General features: G+C 39.9%; 1 protein-coding gene across 2 annotated transcripts in view; it reads left to right on the forward strand.

Moving 5' to 3' along the window:
- The window catches only part of Colgalt2 (collagen beta(1-O)galactosyltransferase 2), a 113000-nt gene that overhangs the window by 2471 nt on the left and 88259 nt on the right, over window positions 1–22270 (forward strand). Inside the window, exons 2-3 of one of the 2 annotated variants that reach the window (XM_074047272.1) lie at window positions 3491–3614; window positions 6358–7432. In XM_074047272.1, coding sequence (XP_073903373.1) covers window positions 6657–7432 — 776 coding nt within the window. In that variant the 5' untranslated portion in view covers window positions 3491–3614; window positions 6358–6656. Of the gene's footprint in view, window positions 1–3490; window positions 3615–6357; window positions 7433–22270 lie in introns of those variants that run through there. The other variant, XM_020169436.2, reaches the window with a different exon arrangement.

Consider the following 22270-nt stretch of genomic DNA (forward strand, 5'->3'; position numbering starts at 1 on the left):
AAGATGAAGAAAAGAAGAAAAAAAGGGTTTTACACAGAATTGCATAGACAATGATCTCAAGCTTAAAAATACAGGCTAGCTTTTTAGGTCAACTTTTCACTCAGCTGTTCATACACAGCTTGTTCCTTTTTTTTTTGCATAAACTACAATTTTCCATTTTCTATGTTTCAAAAATAAGTGGGATATTAATTCAGTTAGTAAAATATTTAGAAACTCATAATATTTTACTCTTCATATGCATGTAAGGGATTGATATCATGTAGAAAAATATTTAGAGTAATTCAAACACTCTTTTTCCATAAATTTAAGAGTGCAATCTAAAGTTCCTATTTATAAAATCAGGATATAGCATAGTTAATTTTTAAAGGGATGTTTACATTTAGAACCAAACAACAAAAGTAAGGTAGCTAGGATAAAGGCAAGCAAGATGTTTGTGGAGAACATTTTATATGATGTGGAAGGTCCTTAGAGAAGATCTAAATAAATGGATACACATATTATTCATCTGGAAAGATTAAATATTGTAAAGATTGTGATTTCCCCAAATTGGTCTATAGATTCTTTCAATCCCAATCAAAATCTTACTAGAAATTTTCCTAATATTTAATAAGCTGATTCTGAAATGTAGTCAGAAAGGCCCAAAAATAACAAAGACTTCTGTTATGAACAAATGGAAGTCTGCTATTAAGTATGTGATGAGCTGGGTGCATGCCTGCAATCACAGCACTTGGAAGACTAGAGCAGAAGGAATCCAAGTTCAAAGCCAGCCTAGGCTATAACAGTGAGACCCTGGAGAGAAAGACAAAGACAGGAATGAGTTGACTCCTGCTATTGTGGGGGCTGGAAAGTCCCAGACCTGCAGGGCAGGTTGGCAGGCTGGACACCCAGGAAGGAGATGGTGCTGCAGTCTTCAGTCCATAGGAAGTGTGGAGGCAGAATTCCTTCCTTCTTTGAGGATGCCATTCTTTTTACTTGAGGCCTTCAATGGAGTGGATGAGGCCCACCCCATTGTGAGGGGAGTTTGTTTACTCTAAGTCTACTGGTAAATATTAATCACAACTGAGAAAACCCTCACAGTAACAACTATACAGTTTGACTAAACAGCAGGGCACGTGAGCCTAGTCAGGTTAACACATAAAATTAATCATCACAGGATGTAAAGTTCTAAACAAAGTTAAGAGACCGACTAACATAAAACAGTACAGTGCTCCTCTCTGCATAGTAGAGCAAAGCACTGTGACAAGAAGGCCTCAAATTATGGTCATGTTCTATTTTTCAAGATAGGTACAAGGTATATGGACATTTACCTAATGAGTAGTATTTCAACCAATAAATTTGTTTATGGATTATATGTATTTGATTATAATATGTTCATGTTTATTAAATATTTTATATTATTTTTGTAGAGTATAGAAGGAATATAAATTGGCATTTCTGTAAATAGATGCAGATATGCAGCCTTAAATAAAAACTGGCTTTATAAATATGAAAAAGCATCAAAAGCAATTCAAAAAAAAATCCCCTCCCTGTCTCTAGCTATTTAGTCAACATCTGTTGTGAACATGAGTACTGAATCTTACTGAGGAGGACTGAGCACAAATCCACATTGAAAATATCCAAACTGAAAATGCCATATTAAAAATAATCCAAAATTTTAATACTGGGTGTGGAGAGGTAGTAGGTTATGGGTGGTTTTCTTTTTCCATTTTCAACATTTTTTAGCCTCTAGCTAAATTTCAATAAATCATTGAATTTTAGACTCTTTGGCCTAGGAGGACTAATTAAACCCTCCCTATTCCTGTTAAAATTTCTTGCAGCATTTTAACTTTGTTTTAAATGTCCCTCTCTGCTTCTTCCCTCCTTCCCTCTCCTTCTCACCCTTCTTCTCTTCTTCCCTCCCCTTCTCTCCCTTCTTCTCTTCTTCCCTCCCTCCCTTCCTTCCTTGCTTCACTCCTTCTTTGTCTAAATCCTCCAGTACAACATTGAACAAAAGTGATGCAATCTGACATTCTTGTCTTGTTCCTAATCTTAAGGGGAACACTTTCAGTCTTTTACCATTAAGTATGATGTTAGCTGTAAGCTTTTTGTAGATATCCTTTACCAGGTCAAGGAAGTTCTCTTCTAATTCTACATACGTGAGAATTACTATGAGAATTGTATGATTTGAAAAATGTTGTCTTCTGTGGCAAGGACCATGGCTCCAGTGATAGAACACCTGCCTAGCAAGCAAAAGTCTCTGAGTTCAAACCCCAGTACCACCAAAGGGGGGAAAAAGCCTTTTTTGCATCTCTTGAGATGATCATGTGATTTTTTCTTTCTAAACTTGTTGATATGATAAGTTGCATTGACTGATTTTTTTTCCTGATTTGTATTGTGGTAAAATGCATGTGACAAAACTTAAATATCTTGACTATTTTTCAGTGTGTAGTTCTGTGGTATTAAATATATTCATAAGATTGCACAACAATTCACAATGGCCATCTTTAAATTTCTTTTCTTCTGGTAAAAATGAAATTCTATACCCATTTAAGAATAACTCCCATTTACCCTATCCTGGTAGTCACTATTCTAATTTCTGTCTGTATAATTTGTACTATTCTAAGTACCTCTATAAATGGAATTACATAGTATTTGTATTTTTATAAGTGGCTTATTTCACTTATCATAATATCCCCAAGGCTGACACATTGTAGCATATGTCAGATTTTCCTTCCTTTATAATATTCCATTGTAGGTGTTTAGTACAATGTGTTTATCCATTCTTCAGTTGATGGATACTTGGGCTGCTTCTACCGTTTAACTTTTGTGAACAATACTGCTATGAGTATGGGTATACAGATATCTCTTTGAGAATTTGCTTTTTCAGTTCTTTTGGTTAGTCATTCAGAAGAGGAATTGTTGGATAATATTCTGATTTTAATTTCTTGAGGAACTCTCATACTATTTTCTACATCATTTTAACAGTCCCACAAACAGTGCATAAGGGTTCCAATTTTTCTACCATTGTTTGTTTTACCCACCAATGTTTATTTCCTGTTTTTAATAACTGTTCTAGTTGGTGTGAGGAGTTGTTTTTGTAGTTTTGATTTGAGTGTGGCTAATGATTAGTAATGATGGGAAACTTTTCATGTGCTTAGAGCCTTCTGTAAGATACTTCACTGCAGAAACATATATCCAAGTTCTTCGCTCACTTTCAAGAAATAATTACATATAAAATCATATAATTTCCAGCTTTCTTTCGGCTTCCCAGGCTACCTTCAGCCATGCCATCCTCTTTGTAATTCCTTAAGCTTGCCAGGTATCGTGCTGCTTCATTCCTTCCTTGTGCATTCTTTTTCCTTGGCACGCTAACCTCTATCTCCCCTTCTACCTTCTGTCCATTTCCTAATACACACTACTGATCTTTCATAGGCAAAACTTTAAATTTGAGACAGTTTAGTTCTTTGCAACTCAATCACTGTTCTTTCTCCCTCATCCTTTCCCTTTCTAGAACCAATTCCTTAAGCCCATCTATGGGAAATCTATAGAATTTGCTTTGCCATCATAGAGTTCCAGCTCCAAGTGAGGATTCCATTCAGGCTTCTTCATCAAGGCTTCATATAAGTACATCTCAGGTAAGATCAGTTCTTAAATGTAGGAACGAAAGAAGATATTGCCTAATATTCTTTTCTTGAGCGATTTCTTGCTGAAATTGACCTACCAATTCAATTGAATTTTACATTGGGAAGATCGTAGGCTGGATAAGACAAAGGAGTAAAATACTCCAGGTGGTGAAACAAGCTATTTTTGTACAAAAGAAACCAGTCTGTATGATTCAGCTAGGAGACTCTTTCTCTGCCCACCATAGCAGAGTATATGGAGGGCAGACCAACTTTTTAACCTCATTTTTCCAGAGGGGAATTCATACATTCAACACCCAGTACTCATAAATGTTGGTCAGATAAAAAAATGAAACAGCCTTTACTTCATTTTAGATGGAAAAAATTGTATTCAGAGCTTAATTCTCCAAGGTTACAAATAAAATAAGGGATACAGATGAGGCAGAAATTTAGCTCCAACTCCAAGCATCTATTGCTCTTTCTAGCTACTGCCAAGGTATTTATTTCCTCCTCCACTCTCTGCCCACATTGAAGGCCCTCTTCCTGCCACAGCTGTGCTAAGGGCGAAAGTCCTTTTGTTCCCCCAGAGAACAGTATGCTGGAACAGCCTGAGGAGGAATTATTGAGAAATTATTGGGAATTATTGAGAAAGTCTAGTGGCAGTGGACAAAAGATGTGTGTGCACAACTCTGACTTTCCATTCAGCCAATTTCCATGGAAAGAGTATTGTAAGCAATAGATATTTTAAACATAATTGGCTTTTATATTTAAATTATGGTTTTACAGATTTGTAAGACATTTGATTCTGTGAGGAGGGAAAAATCCAATATTTACACCACTGATTTCTCACCAATTTACAGAACATGGAGACTTTTCCCAAGCTCCCTCTCTTCCCTTCCCATGCCCACCCCCACTCCCACTTCTGTTACATACTGTCATGACCTTAATATTCTTAATGAATAATTAGCACTGTAAGTTGGCTAAAAGTCTTAAACAGGCATTTTTTACATTATATGCCTGGGGAAATGTTGATTTCATCTATGAATCGGACTAATTCCTACAGGAAAGCTCTGAGGAGCTGATTACATTGTATCATTTGAAGCCATATTGGGCCAATCACCAGTCTAGTTTTAAGTGCTCCTTCATTCATTGAAAACAATGAGTTTAGATAAGCTGTTGATTTAAGATAACAGAAGAAAAAGCACACAGAAATGTCATCACCTAGCTCTAAACTCCCTCTGTTTGCAGTAAGGTGAACAAAAGATGACAAACCAAGTATTTGTGAGGTGTAGGCATCTTAGTCCTGATAACTGAGTGGGACATAGGAGAAGAAAGAAAATAGAACAACATGAAAATCATTTCTGTGAAAGCCTTTTAATAGTCCCTCCCTCACCACCACCCCTGTAAAAGTGACCATGTCGTCTTTGTCCTTCTGCTATAACTTGCACCCTACTTCTGCCATGATATGTCTAACAGATGTTTAGTTCAAATTCCTCTACAAGACTATGAGTCCTGAGAACAGGTACAGTTCCTGCAGGAAGGTGAAGAGCTATAAGACATGAAAGTATGAATATCAGAGAAGAGATTGGGGCAAGAGACATAGATTTGGAGGACGAAATCTCCCTAGGAGACCACATGGACCAGCAAAGCACATGATGAAAGGGCTGCAAGGGAAGTTGCTTGCAGACAAGTAGAATCTGAGGACAAGGAAAAGAAACGGTGTAGCAGAGGTCTGGAAAGGTGAACAACAGAGTTCACTGAATTCACCACACCGAAGTCACCTGTGAGGTTTACTGGAACAGTCTCAGTGAAAGGGCTGGAGCCACCTTACATTGGGGTAGGAGAGATGGGAGATGAAAAAGTGGAGAAAGGAAGTGTGGACCCCTCTTTCAAAGAGCTTGATCCAGAAAGGATCACTAGAAGGAGACAAAGGTTATTTTCAAAAGTTTTTTGGAGATCATTTTGGTTTTTAAAAATGAGAGAAGGAGAGGGGTGGGGGGAGAGAGGCAGTAGGGGGCAGGGGGGAGAAATGGCCCCAACATTGTATGTACATATGAATAAATGAATAAAAAAAGAGAGAGAGAAAAGAATGAGAGAAGACTGCCTAGGGTTTTAGATTGAGAGAAAGGGGTTGCTAGAAAGGGACCGGTTGAAGATTTGGTGAAGAGTGGAGAAAACCATGCTCAGAAAGAGAACCAATGGGCTCAATGCCCCTATAGTGAATAAGCATCTGGAAGTAAAGAGTAGCCCTAAATGTAGGGATGCTGGCTGGGGACAAGGGTGTTGAGGGAGCTGAATGAAGGAGACATGGTCTTCTGAGGGAGTGAGAGGTCAAAGGAGAGTGGTGAAGCCTTACAGGAGATGTGGAGGATTAACACAACTAGAGAAAGACAGTGAGACAGAGCTGAAGGTTAGTTGTGACTTGGTCGTCATGAATGTGCAGTGCCCCGGGTTCATCCTAACCACTCAGATCAAGGAAGAAGGTCACATTTCATTACTCATTTCCCTGTTATCTGCAAGAATAAATATCCTTTAGGACTGTATCAGCAATTTCATTTTACCTGCTATTTGTGGTCCTCCTTCACCCTTCTCCTTTATCTCTCCTCCAACATGTATGGACTTCCTCTCTATTTCTTACTCTTTGTTACTTTTGGTCATGAAATAAAAAGTCATGTAAGTGAATCTCCTTTTTCATGCCTATCTTTTCGTAGGACAGGGGCTCAGAACAGTCTCATGAGGACTTTCTTTTTATTTTCAGGGGTCTGATCCAACTCTTAAAATTTCCACGTCTTCAAAATTGGTGTTATTGAGTGTTTACTCAGTCAAGAATGAATTTCAAGAGAACTTGGATGTCTAAGGAAATGCAAACATTCTGCCTCTGTGGTATTTAAAAGTTGTTTATCCTAGTCGTTGAATAGTTGGGGTGACTTCCCAATTTAGAACTGTATTCATTTGTCAATAGGTGCGTTGTGAAAAACTGGACACATTGCATCACTGTGAAGAACCTCAGACTGCGGTTTGCAAAGGCAGAATAAATTTTCTTGGTGTTGTACCGTTATGTACATACACACACATACACACACATGTATACACACACACACACACACACACACACACACACGCAAGCACGCGCGCGCGCACACACCCTCACGCCCATTGGCAGACGAGGCCACACCTCACAGTTCTGGAGAAAGCCACAGACCTCAGCTGTATAAACTGAGCCTAGACAGGAGGAACTTTCCGCAGGACAGACAGCCGCACAACCACGACTGTTGGCTACCTGAGGCTCGGCGAGCGCTGGCGGCGGCAGGTACCCAGTGCGCACCGGCTTCGGGGCCTGGGCGCTGCGGCGGTGGCCAGAGGGTCCTGGGAGCTGCGGAGTGCGGTGGTGTGCGCGCGCTCCGGCCGGTCCGGGAAGCTGCGACCCCCGCAGTCCTCTACAGTCCACCGCAGCCTCCTTGCTCCCGAGAGCCGCCGCCACCCCTCCGTGCCGGCCTCAGGCGCTCTCGGGCCGCCGCCGGGCTCTGCGCTCGCAGCAGGACCTCCCCGCCGCCGGCCCCAGCCCGGAACATGGCTGCGCGCCCCGCCGCCACCCTCGCCTGGTCGCTGCTGCTCCTGTCCTCGGCGCTGCTTCGCGGCGGTTGCCGGGCGCGCTTTGCCGCGGAGCCGGACCTGGAGGACGATGAGGAGGAGGCAAGGGTTTTTCCCGAGTCGCCTCTGCAGAGACCGACGGTGCTCGTGGCCATCCTCGCCCGCAACGCTGCACACACGCTGCCTCACTTCCTTGGCTGCCTGGAGCGACTAGACTACCCCAAGAGCAGGATGGCCATCTGGTGAGCGGGCAGGGATCCCGGGGGACGGCTGAGGGCACGCGGGAAGCCTGGCGCACACACCCCCAAGCTGTCCGCGCGGCTCCTGGGCCGATTGGGCTTGGGACCGACGCGCGGGACTGTGTGCACACCCAGGGCTGAAAGGGACAGCCAGTTACCAGCCTGAGCTCTATGGTTAGTGTGCGAGTGGGGTGACCTCGCCCCTCCTCACCGCCCCCTCCCCTATGCGCCGCAGGGGGCTTGGGGAGACTCCTCGGTACAGCTTTCAACACCCTGTCTTTCAACTCTCGAGGTTTCTTCCATACCCCTAGCCCTGGAGGGGGGAGATAGAGCTCCAGTGGTCGGCCTTCCAGATGCAAGACATCTAACTAACTTCGGCTGGCCACCGAGTCCGCAGAGCCGGGAAGGAGGACACTGCGCCACCCTGAGTTCGTGGTGCTGGGCTCCTGCTACTGGCTTAGAGGCTGGAAAAGCGGCTCCTGGTTCTCGTGGGGGACCTGGACCATGGATGGAGATTAGGCGGACTCTGCGGAGTCTTCCCAACCACACTACCATCTTGGGACGGGGCTCCTCCCAGAACTCCAGGCTGCCCCGTGTCTGTGCATCCCCCTGGGGCGCATTCCCTGCCATATATGCAATCCGTGGGGTGCCCTGGAGCGCGTCGTCCTGGAGCGCCACCGATAGAGCCCCACTCGGAAAGATAAACAGCCAAGCTTTTACTGGGGGTTAGGACAGTGGATCAGTGGGAGTAACTGCCCACTCCCGCTGTGAACCTCAGTCTAGTTTTTAAACCGTTTATAAACCTAAGTTTCAGAGGGCGAGAAGTTGACCAGGCAAGCTTTAAGGGGACTGTGGAGAAGGAGGTGGATGCTGGCGCCAGGAGACCAGCTGTTAGGTACGCAGACAAGAAGACTGTAGGTCCTTTGGGAATGATAGAGTCCAAGTCACTGGAGCAGTTTTATCATGCGTCAATAAAGTCAACTGTCCCCAGACAGAAGAACATCCTTAAAACAGCAGTGGGCAGAAAGAGGAGGAAGGATAAAAGCAGCAACTGGAATGGACAGCCTAGAGTACCTGATGGGAGAGGTGCAGAGGTGCGAAAGCAAACAGGCGACATAATGCAGCACTGTGCGGCACACTGCTTTACTATGCACCCGGCTATACGTGACTGCCTCCACGGAGAAGGGCAGAATATGTGGAAAGTGGGAACGCAGCTACAGCCAGATTTTCAACCAGAACGAAGAATTTTTTTTTAACCACTTCCATACCAAAAGAAAATTTGAAAAGTGTCAGTTCTCCCTTTTTTTTTTTCTTTCTTTCTTTCTTTTGACAGTACTGGGATTTGAACTCTGGGTCTTGCTCTAACTCTGTGACTTGAGCCACACCCTGGTTCTTTTTTTGGTGTAGTTTTCAGATAGGGACTTGAGCTTTTTGGCTGGCTGGCCTCCAACCAAGATCCTCCTAAGCCTCCCTCTTAAGAAGGATCACAAGCTTGGGCCACCATGCCCTGATGAAATGACAGATCTTTTAGTGCTTTTTTGCAAAAGAGGTGCAAAATGGCCTTGGTTTTTAATGCACTATTTAGTTCTTCAAAACCTTGTATTTACCGTAAGAAGCCAGCAAGTGGGGAAGCAGATATCAGGCTCAGGTTTGCCACCTAATTTGCAGACATAACTGCCTTTGGCACACAGTAAACTTTTAAGATAAAATACTTTGATCCTTATTTACAAAGGAAGAAACTGAGACTTGGATCTGTTCTATAATTCACTTAAGATCACAGAATTAATAAGTGGGTGAAACTGGTATTTGACCCCAAGTTTGTCTCTAAAGACTTCTCTAAAATTTTGTATAAGCAAAATGTATACAAACCTATAAATTCCAAATTAGGAGACTTGAGTTATTTGTCAATAGCTTTATATGTGATTTGGACCAAGTTGTGTGGAATCCATAGACATGAATTTCTCATCAATAAAGTGATGGAGGAAATGAATGAAAAATTTTTCCAGCTCTTGAATTCCATAAATTTATATATGACCACAATTAACCAGCAATGGATGTCCATCCTAGCTTCCCTGGATGTTCCCAGTTACATGTACATGGTGTTCTAAATAGAAAATCATGGATGGCATTCCAATTCTGCATTGACCTTTGGGGTCGGTTTCCACTTAACCTTCATTCATAGGCCCTGTACCTCATCCTTTATCGCCAGTATTAAAAGGTTGAAGAAAAAGCCCAAGACTTGGTTAAGGCAGTGGGCAACCTCTGCTTTAGTCACTAGAGACTCTTATTTGAAAACCCTTGATTCTATCTTAGAAAACTTGTGTGTAATTTGATAGGTAAAAACAACCAAAAAATGCCAGTTTTTAAGTAGTCTGTTCTAGCTCTTAAAATACTTTCATCAACTATGTCTGAAAAAACTTGAACAAAAGGTGGCTCCTTACAGACAAACATGGCTCCTTTTATTAGTCAGTGTAAGTGATCCAATGGCATTTAAGCAGTCTGCAGGGAACCAAAGGATTTCTAAGTCAGGTTGGAATACTTGTGTGGCCAACAGATGTCTTCTAGAGGAGCTTTGACTTAGTTTTGAATGATGAATAGGAATCAGCTTACCCTGGGAAAAAAGGGGGATTCCAGACAGAGGGAGTGGCAAGAGAGAAACAAAACAAAACTTATTGGGGCATTAACCAGTGCTTCCACTTAGGGGAATGAAAGCAGGTGGCAGGTCTAATGACTGCAGGTTTCCAAACTCATATTTCGGGTCACTTTAAGGGGAGGATAAATGAAGAGGGTAAAGGGGGCAATATGGTTGAGGTACTTTCTGTGTATGTATGGATATGGAACATATTCTATGGAAGTCATTTTAAGAAGGGGAGTTGGGGAAGAGGGAGAATAATAGAGGGGATGAACCAAACTGGGGCATGAAATATGTATATATGACAATGTCACAGGAAAATTCCCTCTGTAACTGTCATATACTAATAAAAAAAGGTTTAAAAAAACAAAATCATATTTCTCCATAGGGTCTTGCAGAAATGCTGACTTTTAGACTGGCTCTAAGCGAATGTTGGCTGGAAAGATAGTGGGATGGTCATAACCTTTCAAGAGAGGTGGTTTCTTAGTTTAGGTTACTTCTAGTTTCTTAAACCCAAAAGCTATTCAACATTCTGGGTTGCCAAACTAACTTTCTTACAACCAAGATCTAGTCAACATTCTAAGATGCTAAAACCAGCATACACCAAAGTCAAAAATGGCTGTGAGCTGAGAACTTTTTATAAAAATGTTCTGTTTATACAGAACATTGTTGAGTATAGAGGCTGCAGTGCCACCTTTCACCAAATCTTATCTCAGTAATGCATTTGGTGCATACTCATTCTTCTTTATCTGCTCACTTCTACCAAGGGGACTGTCTGATAAGACTTCTTTTCTAGATCATTTAGGGTCGAAACCTTTTTCCTCCCTCATAGGGTCATTGAGAGGCCTGATCATGGATCATGTTCAGACTTCCCTGGGATGTGATTATTTTCTTACCTAACGTTCTTGATCAGATCTGCCTAGCATACACAGCAGAGAAAAAGTACCAATACATTAATGTGAAAGATTCTGCTGTTGGAGAATGACTGCATTTATCTCCGCATCAAGTTTGTTTTGGATTAGGTGAATACAGGGAAGTTTATATTTTAGAGATACTTTGTATTAACAAAAAGAAAAATTTTTACATTTATCTGTCTGATCTCAGAACACATCAAACTGTTTTCCTTCAAATATCACAGCCCTGTGGAATATCACAACATAGGAAGATGTTCCTATGGTTCTCATTAAAACATTCACTGAGTTAATGGGAGCACCACTGTGCTGAGATGAAAGGAACTGTGAGGCATTGTGACATGTGGCAGTGAACTTCAGTGGCTCCTCTTTAATTCAGTGAAGCCATGAACAAGTGGCTTTAGCAATAGAGGGAAGACTGACCTCATTCTTTTTCCCAAAGCTATGATTTTAGGGGAACGGGGCCACGTACCATGGTAGCGAAAAATGGAGCAGGGCATAAGGAAAAATAGCCCAAAAGACACATTCAGTTTGTCTTTTGGAGAGCCTGCATTGCTTGTGGGGAGGCAGATGAATTCACAGAGTCTGTGCAGTCACAATGCAGTTGCTGCTGTGTAATTACAAAACAGTTTGGACATTTCATTTGGTAGAATTTTGAAAAGTATTATGCTAAATCGGGAGTCATTTTTTGGATCTTTAAGCCAAGTGATGAACTTCTGTTGACATCAACATAATGATAAGCTTCTACTTGTTCTAGGGTACTGGTCCTGACATTTTGTCCTCTACATTGTCTCTGCATTGTTTGGGGGAGTGGCGGATAGTCTTGAATTTATCTCTACATTTTTATACCCAAACAGTAACATTTTGGTGGATGTTTAACTAAGTACACTAATATAAGTGTTTATAAAATGTTCCAAACTGTTTTTAATGATAATTTTTGGCATGAGTGGTAAGAGTGATGTATTTTATCATCATAATCTTAGCATTAAATGTTCTGTGTTATCCCTATGAATACAAGTTTCAGCTTACAGTTGAAAATGTAGATGATTCTTTAGTTCCCTTCTCATTGTTAGTCTGTTTTTCTCACCTTTCTCCTCTTTTTCCTTATTTTTCCAACCTGGTCTTTTAGAATAGGGGGAGGAGTATGTAAGCTTAGAGTCAGACATACTAGGCCTCAGATCTTCTGTGTGATGATGGGGATATCTGTGACCCTCTAAGAGCAGCTTCCTCAGCTGAAAATGACTAATAACAGCTACATCAAAGAGTTATTGTAATAAGTAGATGACATAATGTATATACAATATGTTTTATATAAATGCTGCTAAATAAATTAGAGCTGCTATTTCCTATCAATCTGTTCTCCTTTCTGTCTTATCTCCTTTAACTTTCTCTTTCAAAACAAACTTTTTAAAAAAAATTGCATTGAACTCCATTAATATATACAATTAGTACATTTTAATCCAAAGTAACATGAAATATAAATATGTTCAAAAGGAACTCCATTTATTTTCTTCCTTTGAATAAAATTGTCAGCATAATGGAAACTAACATTTATGGAGGAGCTGTTCTAAACCCTGTGTATGATAACTGATTAACTCCTGACTGCAACCCTAGGTGGAAGGGGCTGCTACATATTCCACCCTCTCACTTTTCACAGGTGGAAACCCGGGATGGAGAGTATAAATAACTTGCCTAAGGTCACAAGGCTAGTGCATGGTGGGGCCAGGATGTGACCCAGGCAGCTAATGTGACACACCAAGTACACATGATCTGTTTAAGACCAAGAAAGGACCAATTAGTTCTAGTTTTTGCTTCTATCAGTTGACCCAGCTTGGAAAGATAACAGTGCCAGTGTTCCTTTGTAATTAGAATTGTCACTTCTGTTTGAATACACAAGAGACTCATTTCATCACTTTTCTCAAACACTTGCTAGTTACAAGATTCTGCTTAATTTTAGTAGATTTCATAGGAACAGAATGAAACTAACTGTGTCAGTTTTACATACATATGCAAGTCACTTGCTGTGGTCACTGCAACATAACAACCAAAATAAATTTCTCAACTTTTAAAAAATTTTTTCTTTTATTCATATGTGCACACAATGTTTGGGTCATTTTTCCCCGCTTCCCCTTACCCTCACCCTTACCCCACTTACTCTCTTCCTCTCCCCACCTACCCCCTCACTACCAGGCAGAAACTATTTTGCCCTTATCTCTAATTTTGTTGAAGAGAGAGTATAAGCAATAATAGGAAGGACCAAGGGATTTTGCTAGTTGAGATAAGGATAGCTATGCAGGGAGTTGACTTACATTGCTTTCCTGTACATGTGTGTTACCTTCTAAATTAATTCTTCTTGAACTAACCTTTTCTCTAGTTCCTGGTCCCCTTCTCCTATTGGCCTCTGTTGCTTTAAAGTATCTGCTTTAGTTTCCCTGCATTGAGGGCAACAAATGCTATCTAGTTTTTTGGGTGTCTTACCTATCCTCTCTTGTGTGCTCTCGCTTTATCATGTGATCAAAGTCCAATCCCCTTGTTGTGTTTGCCCTTGATCTAATGTCCGCATATAAGGGAGAACATACAATTTTTGGTCTTTTGGACCAGGCTAACCTCAATCAGAATGATGTTCTCCAGTTCTATCCATTTACTTGCGAATGATAAGATTTCATTCTTCTTCATGCCTGCATAAAATTCCATTGTGTATAAATACCACATTTTCTTAATCCATTCATCAGTAGTGGGGCATCTTGGCTGTTTCCATAACTTGGCTATTGTGAATAGTGCTGCAATAAATCTGGATGTGCAGGTACCTCTGGAGTAACCTGTGTCACATTCTTTTGGGTATATGCCCAAGAGTGGTATTGCTGGAACAAATGGTAGATTTATGTTTAGATTTTTAAGAAGCCTCCAAATTTTTTTCCAGAGTGGTTGTACTTGTTTACATTCCCACCACAGTGTAAGAGGGTTCCTTTTTCCCTGCATCACCAACACCTGTTGTTTGTGGTGTTGCTAATGAAGGCTATTCTAACAGGGGTGAGGTGGAATCTTAGCGTGGTTTTAATTTGCATTTCCTTTATTGCTAGAGATGGTGAGAATTTTTTCATGTGTTTTTTGGCCATTTGAATTTCTTCTTTTGAGAAAGTTCTGTTTAGTTCACTTGCCATTTCTTTATTGGTTCATTAATTTTGGGAGAATTTAGTTTTTTGAGTTCCCTATATATTCTGGTTATCAGTCCTATGTCTGATGTGTAGCTGGCAAATATTTTCTCCCACTCTGTGGGTGTTCTCTTCAGTTTAGAGACCATTTTTTTTTGAGCAGAAGCTTTTTAGTTTTATGAAGTCCCATTTATGTATGCTATCTCTTAGTTCCTGTGCTGCTGGGGTTCCATTGAGAAAGTTCTTGGCTATACCTTTTAGTTCCAAAGTATTTCCTACTCTTTCCTCTACCAACTTTAGAGTTTGGGGTCTGATATTAAGATCCTTGATCCATTTTGAGTTAATATTGGTATAGGGTGATAAACATGGATCTAGTTTCAGTTTTTTGCAGACTGCTAACCAGTTTTCCCAGCAGTTTTTGTTGAAGAGGCTGTCTTTTCTCCATCGTATATTTTTAGCACCTTTGTCAAAGACAAGTTGGTTATAGTTGTGTGGCTTCATATCTGGGTCTTCATTAACCTAGAAGGTAACACCCACGCACAGGAAATCAATGTGAGTCAATGCCTGCCCTGTATAGCTATCCTTATCTCAACCAGCAAAAACCCTTGTTCCTTCCTATTATTGCTTATACTCTCTCTACAACAAAATTAGAAATAAGGGCAAAATAGTTTCTGCTGGGTATTGGGGGGGAGAGGGAGGGAGCGGAGTGGGTGGTAAGGGAGGGCGTGGGGGCAGGGGGGAGAAATGAACCAAGCCTTGTATGCACATATGAATAATAAAAGAAAAATGAAAAAAAAAAATTCTGGGTCTTCTATTCTGTTCCACTGGTCTTCATGTCTGTTTTTGTGCCAGTACCATGCTGTTTTTATTGCTATTGCTTTGTAATATAGTTTGAAGTCAGGTATTGTGATACCTCCTGCATTGTTCTTTTGACTGAGTATTCTTGTAATGGTCATTCACATCATTTGTTAAGTTTACACCTAAGTATTTGATTTTTTTGAGGCTGTTGTAAATGGGATTGTTTTCATATATTCTTTCTCAGTTTGTTCATTATTAGTGTATAGAAATTCTAATGATTTTTGTATGTTGATTTTATATCCTGCTACCTTGCTATAGCTGTTGATGGTGTCTAGGATCTTTTGAGTAGAGCTTTTTGGGTCTTTAAGGTATAGGATTATATCATCTGCAAATAGGGATATTTTGACAGTTTCTTTACCTATTTGTATTCCTTTTATTCCTTCTTCTTGCCTAATTGCTCTGTCTAGGAATTTCCAGTACTATGTTGAATAGGAGTGGAGATAGTGGGCATCCTTGTCTCATTCCTGATTTTAGAGGGAATGGTTTCAGTTTTTCACCTTAAGTATAATGCTGGCTGTAGGTTCGTCATATATAGCTTTTATAATGTTGAGGCACTTTCCTTCTATTCTTAGTTTTCTTAGGGCTTTTATCATGAAATGGTGTTGGATCTTATCAAAGGCTTTTTCTGCGTCTATTGAGATGATCAAGTTGTTTTTGTCTTTGCTTCTGTTAATGTGGTTTATTACATTTATTGATTTTCGTATGTTGAACCACCCCTGCATTCCTGAGATGACGCCTACTTGGTCGTGGAGAATAATCTTTTTGATGTGTTGTTGAATTCAGTTTGCCATTATTTTGTTGAGGATTTTTGCATCAATGTTCATTAAGAGATTGGCCTATAGTTCTCCTTTTTGGAGGTGTCTTTGCCTGGTTTTGGGATAAGTGTAATACTGGCTTCATAAAGTGTGTTAGGCAGTTTTCCTTCCCTTTCTATTTCATGGAACAGTTCAAGGAGTGTTGGTATTAGTTCTTCTTTAAAGGTCTGATAGAATTCAGCAGAGAATCTATCAGGTCCTGGACTTTTCTTTCTTGGGAGACTCTTGATTGCTACTTCAATTTAATTTTGTGTTATAGATCTATTCAGGTGATTAATTTCCTCTTGGTTCAGTTTACATGATCATAAGTATTTAGAAATCTGTCCATTTCTTCAAGATTTTCAAATTTATTTGAATATAGGTTCTTGAAGTAGTCTCTGATGATTTCCTGGACTTCCATGGTTTTGTTGTTATCTCCTCTTTTGCATTCCTGATGTTACTAATTTGGGTTTTTTTCTCTCCTCATTTTAGTCACGTTTGCCAGGGGTCTGTCGATCTTGTTTATTTTTTTCAAAGAACCAACATTTGTTTCATTAATTCTTTGTATGATTTTTTTGGTTTCAGCTCTTATTTTATTATTTCTCTCCTTCTATTTGTTTTGGGATTTGCTTGTTCTTGTTTTTCTAGGAGTTTGAGATGTATCATTAGGTCATTGATTTGAGATCTTTCAGTCTTTTTAATATATGCACTCATGGCTATAAACGTTCCTCTCAGGACTGCCTTAGCTGTGTCCCATAGGTTCCAGTAGGTTGTGTTTTCATTTTCATTGACTTCCAGGAACTTTTTAATTTCCTCTTTTATCTTATCAATGACCATTGTTCATTAAGCAATGAATTGTTCAGTTTCCAGCTGTTTGCATGTTTTTTGTCTTTATTTTTGTTGTTGAGTTCTAGTTTTAATGCATTGTGATCAGATAGAATGTTTGGTATAATTTCTATTTTCTTATATTTGCTGAGGCTTGCTTTGTGCCCTAGGATATGATCTATTTGGAGAAGGTTCTGTGGGCTGTTGAGAAAAATGTATATTGTGTAGAAATTGGATGAAATGTTCTGTAGACATCAACTAGGTCCATTTGATCTATGGTATGTTTTAGATCTAGGATTTCTTTATTGATTTTTTGTTTGGATGACCTATCTATTGATGATAGTGAGGTGTTAAAGTCTCCCACGACCACTGTGTTGGAGTTAATATATGCTTTTAGGTCCTTCAGGGTATGTTTGATAAAATTGGTTGCGTTGACATTGGGTGCATATAGGTTGATAATTGTTATTTCCTTTTGGTCTATTTCCCCTTTTATTAGTATAGAATGTCCTTCTTTATCTTGTTTGATCAATGTAAGTTTGAAGTCTACTTTGTCAGAGATAAGTATTGCTACTCCTGCCTGTTTTCGGGGCCATTGGCTTGGTAAATCTTCTTCCAGCCTTTCATCCTAAGCCTATGCTTATTTCTGTTGGTGAGATGGGTCTCCTGTAAGCAACAAATTGTTGGATCTTCCTTTTTAATCCAGTTCATCAAATGGTGCCTTTTGATGGGGGAATTAAGTCCATTAACATTAAGTGTTAGTACTGATAGGTATGTGGTGATTCTTGTCATTTAGTTGTCTTAGTTGTTTGAAGGTTTGATTGTGTGTACCTAAGTTGAGTTTACTCTCTACTTTCTTGCTTTTTCTTTTCCTGTGGTTTGGTGCTGCCTGTCCTTTCATGGTTAAGTTGGGTTTCACTTTCTGTGTGTGCAGAATCCCTTGAAGAATCTTTTGTAGTGGTGGCTTTGTGGTCACATATTGTTTTAGTTTCTGCTTATCATGGAAGAGTTTTATTGTTCCATCTGTTTTGAATGATAGTTTTGCTGGGTAGAGTATCCTAGGGTTGAAGTTATTTTCATTCAGTGCCCAGAAGACCTCACTCCAAGCTCTTCTTGCTTTTAATGTTTCTGTTGAAAAGTCTGCTGTGATTTTGATGGGTTTACCTTTGTATGTTATTTGTTTTTTCTCTTTTACAGCCTGCAATTTTCTTTCTCGAGTCTCTGTACTTGTTCTTTTAATGATAATATGTTGTGGGGTAGTTCTATTTTGGTCAGGTCTGTTTGGAGTTCTCGAGGCCTCCTGTACCTTTATGGGCATAGTTTTCTCTAGATTTGGGCAATTTTCTCTAATTATTTTGTTAAATTTGTTATGCATTCCTTTTTCTTGCACCTCTTCTCCTTCTTCAAAGCCCATGATTCTCAGGTTTGGTCTTTTGATGGAGTCAGTAGCTCTTGTATTTTCTTTTCACAGGTCTTGAGTTGTTTAACTAATAGTTGTTAGGTTTTTTTCTTTAATTACCATTTCATCTTCGAGTTCTGAGACTCTGTCTTCTGTTTGTTCTATTCTGCTGGATTGGCCTTCCATTTTGTTTTGCATTTCTGTTTCGTTCTTTTTTCTGAGGTTTTCCATATCCTGAGTCACTTCCTCTTTAGTATTGTCTATTTTCAGCCTGAATTCATTTATCTATTTATCATGTTCTTTGTTGCACTTTGGTGTTTATACAGTGCTTCTATGGTTTCTTTTATTTGTTCTTGTGCTTTCTCAAATTCTCTATTTTTGTTGTCTTGGAATTTTTTGAGTGTCTCCTGTACATTTTGGTTGACCATATCCCGTATCCTCTCCATAAAATTTTCATTGATTACTTGCAGGATTTCTTCAGGTTGTTCTTGTGGGCTTCATTGTGTTCTTTGGCATAGTTTATCTTCGTTTTGTTGGAGTCTGGGTCTGGGTATCTCTTTTCTTCATTTCCCTCTGGTACCTGTACTAATTTCTTATTGAGGGGGAAAATGGTTTCCCTCTTTTTTCCATCTTCTCATCATTGCCCTTGCTATTGTTACTATCCCTATACTGTGTGCAATTTAGTATTGTCTAGCTTGTAATAATAACAATGGTGATATCTAGAATGGAAGGGTGAGAGGAGAGGGAAAGCAAAGAAGGTAAAGAAAAAGGGAAACAGAACAGAACAAAACAAACAAACAAAAAGAACCCCAGCCAAACAAACAAACAAAAAAAACAGAACCAAAGAAATAAACAGGGAGAGATAGTGTACTAATCAATGGTACCCGAAACATGCATTAGAGAGACAGAGAGAGGATAATAATAAAAAAATTAAAAAAAAGAAAAAATCCCCAAGTTCAAATGCAATAAAGTTTCAGTCTTAATAATTTTGGTTTTAGTCCTTCATCCTCCAGTCCTGAAGACTTCTCAGTGTCTGAGAATAGTTCTGTTTTTTCTCATCAAAGGGGAAAAAACAAAAAACAAAACAAATAAACAAAAATCCCAAGTTCAAATGCAATACAGTTTCAGTTAGTCCTTCAGCATCCAGTCCTAGTTCTGTTGTTGTCCATCAAAGGAAGAGAAGAAAAAAAAAGGGAGTGTGGAGACAGCTTTGTGAATGTCTCTCTGAGGCTGTGGCTCACCTGCCTCCTACTGTCAGCCATCTGCTGCTGCAGGCTTTGTTTATTTAGAGTTCTCCTGGACGCGTGCCTCTTTTGTTTTCTCCAGTATACAGCCCTACCCACCTATTTAGAGTTTGCATGGGGAGCTGCTCCTCCCCCACTTTCCAGTGGAGCCTGCCACACTTTAGCCACCGTTGGAAGCCCTCTCCTTTCCAAGCACACTGGGGGAGGTGGCACCACATCCACCTTCTCCGCCTGCTTGTTTATTTAGAGGTCATGTGGGGAGTGTGGGGAGTGCCCCTCCCCCACTCTCCAGAGGTCAGGGCACCTCACCTCTTTGCTATGTGTCTTTTTTTTTTTTTTTCAGCTGCTTGTTTATTATTCAGTTTGTTTTTTTCTCTCTTTTTTCCTTTTTTCCCTGGATGGGAGTCAGTCTGTCCAGGGGGCTATGCTGATCTGGCCCAGGGTTGTTTGTGGGAGTACTGTGTGCCACTTAGCTCACCTGGTGGTCTGCTTTTCCCAAACAAGTTAGGAGCTGGCATCTGGCGGTGTGAGAGTCCTCCTGGTTTCTCCATTTTGCATGGAGTAGGGATGCTATAACACGGGCTGGGAATGTGGAGGTGTTGGAGTTTTGCCTCTTCTTGGTGGTTTTTCCTGCAAGGTGTATCTCCAGCGTCTTTCCAAGGTTTTACTTTGGGAAGCACTCTTTCTGCTTCCTCCCTCTAGTTGCCATCTTGGAATCCCCTTTCTCAACTATTGTCAGTGACAGTGAGTAAAGAAGCACTTTTCTTATGCATATTGGCTATATTTTGGGTTCAGATTTGTGAAACAGATAATTTTTTCAACTTTATAAATCAATGGTCTTAGATTTGCTTGTCCTTTAACTTGACTTTCTTCACAACGATTGGAGAAAACAATGAATCCTTCACAACCTGCAATTTCAAAAGATGATTGGACTTTGGAGTTAAATATTTCCTGTGGTAAAAACTGAAGTGACTAAGACATGTCACCAGTCCTATTGTTCTAGATATGACAAATTGCCTGCAGAATTAGAGAGGAGACCTAAATTGTCCTTGTTCTATTTTTATTGAATTACATGAAAGAGGAATCCAAGCCCAGAGCAATTAAGGGATTTCTCTCCAGTAAGACACAGAGTGGATAATGTCATGAGATAACTGATTTCTGGTTTTAAATCCATCGTGGCTGCTTTAGTGTTGCTTATTTCATAGCAAATATCCTCCCTGGATTATGGAGCATGTCAGTTATTCTAAACAGTTTGGTTTTACAGATTTGTCTTCAGGTCCTTTATCCAAGTGGTTGTACTACTGAGTATCTTTGTGACTCCAGGTACATAAGCATGTGCTTCTTGTGGTCCTCTTGCTTGGCTGTCTCTGGCAGCTGTAGGAATGAACAATGAAAGCTTTGTAACCAGGAATGCTTCTGGTTGTGCCTTGGTCCTTTTTCCAACACTTAAATGTGCACATGGGTCATATCGCTGTGTGGCACTGTCTCCAAGGCTACAGCTCAGTATAGTAAGACCATTATAAGACTTTTGTAGGGACTACAGTAAGGAAATTATAAGGACTGTGTCTGCACATTTCTTCACAAAACATAACAATATACAGTAAAGTTTGAGAGACCTGTTAGCCTATGGTATGGTTGTTAGACTATTCCCTAGTTACAGTGTTATGAAGACATTTCCCATATGTGTTTAATTCATAGCTATTATTCATCATGAACTACAGAATGTGTGCACTGTATATACCTTGACATTTTTATTCTCAAAGTACAATTTGTTTAATTGCACTTACATTGTTAACATATTAAAAAATGTTGACCTAAAAATTTTAAATCCTTTAGGATCCTTGTAGATTTATTTAACAGTAATTTAAGAATTTTCTCTCTAGACTGTTTCCTTTTGAAATTGAAAAGCATACACTCTAAAGTAAAAAATCAAATATTATGAATGGAAATATGATAAAAAGTAAATATCCCTTCCTCTCCATGCTACCTGCCAGAGGTGACCAATGCTAACAATTTCTTATGTGTTTTTCTAGAAACTCTCTATGCATATACACAGATCCTTTTCATTTTGACCCAAATATGAGTGTTTTTTAAATTTTGGATTCATTAATAGTATAAGGAGGTTTTGTGTGAAAATTCATGGATGCATACAGTGTATTTTGAGCAAGTTCACTCCTCTATTATATTCCATTCACCTCCTTATTTTCCCTCCTTTTAAATATTTAGTTTCTTTATGCTACTTCAGTACATATGTAAGTAATGTACTTTGATTTTCTTCATCTACACCCTACCATCTCCATTTCCCCTCCCCTCCCATTGACTCTGCACTGTGTCCCTTTTGTACTGAACTCCCATTTTCACTGTATTTTCTCTATATCATTTTAGACCTAGATCCTACATATGCAAGAAAACATGGGATATTTGATATTTGGACATAAGAGTGTTTCATATTTGCTGATCTGCATAAACATGGTGCCTTTATTCTCTTATTTTATCTGTTTATTTCTTTCTTTATTGGCAGTACTGGGGTTTGAACTCAGGGCCTTACACTTATGTTCTACTTCTTTGAGCCATGCCCCCAGCCTGATAAGTGTGATGTTTTTAAATCTGTCTCTTTGTTCTTTAAACACTGCCAGAGCACCTGTATGCATGCTCCAGGTGGCACAATAAAAGCTGGTTTTACATAACACCTGCTACAGGTAGTTACTCTGACACTTCTCTGATAACACTTACCCTACTATGTCGCTTTGTCTCTCTGCCCTCCAGAAAATCTGGCCCTAAGTCCCCCCCTTTAAAAACTACTTTTTGGTAAATTATAATATGCATCCCCAAAATGCATATGTTATAAATGTATAACTTGATAACTTTTCACAGATAACTATGCCAGTGAACCCAGCACCTGACCTTGCCAGGCCTGCCTCTGTACACGGCAACTGTTGTTGGGGCTGAGTAGCTACTGTCCCCTGGACTTTGTCCAGGAAGCCAAGACCCCATCAGGCCCACATGAGTGAACTTGAACTTGCAGTTAT

The sequence above is a fragment of the Castor canadensis genome, chromosome 11 (genome assembly GCF_047511655.1).
Source record: "Castor canadensis chromosome 11, mCasCan1.hap1v2, whole genome shotgun sequence".
Lineage (NCBI taxonomy): Eukaryota > Metazoa > Chordata > Mammalia > Rodentia > Castoridae > Castor > Castor canadensis.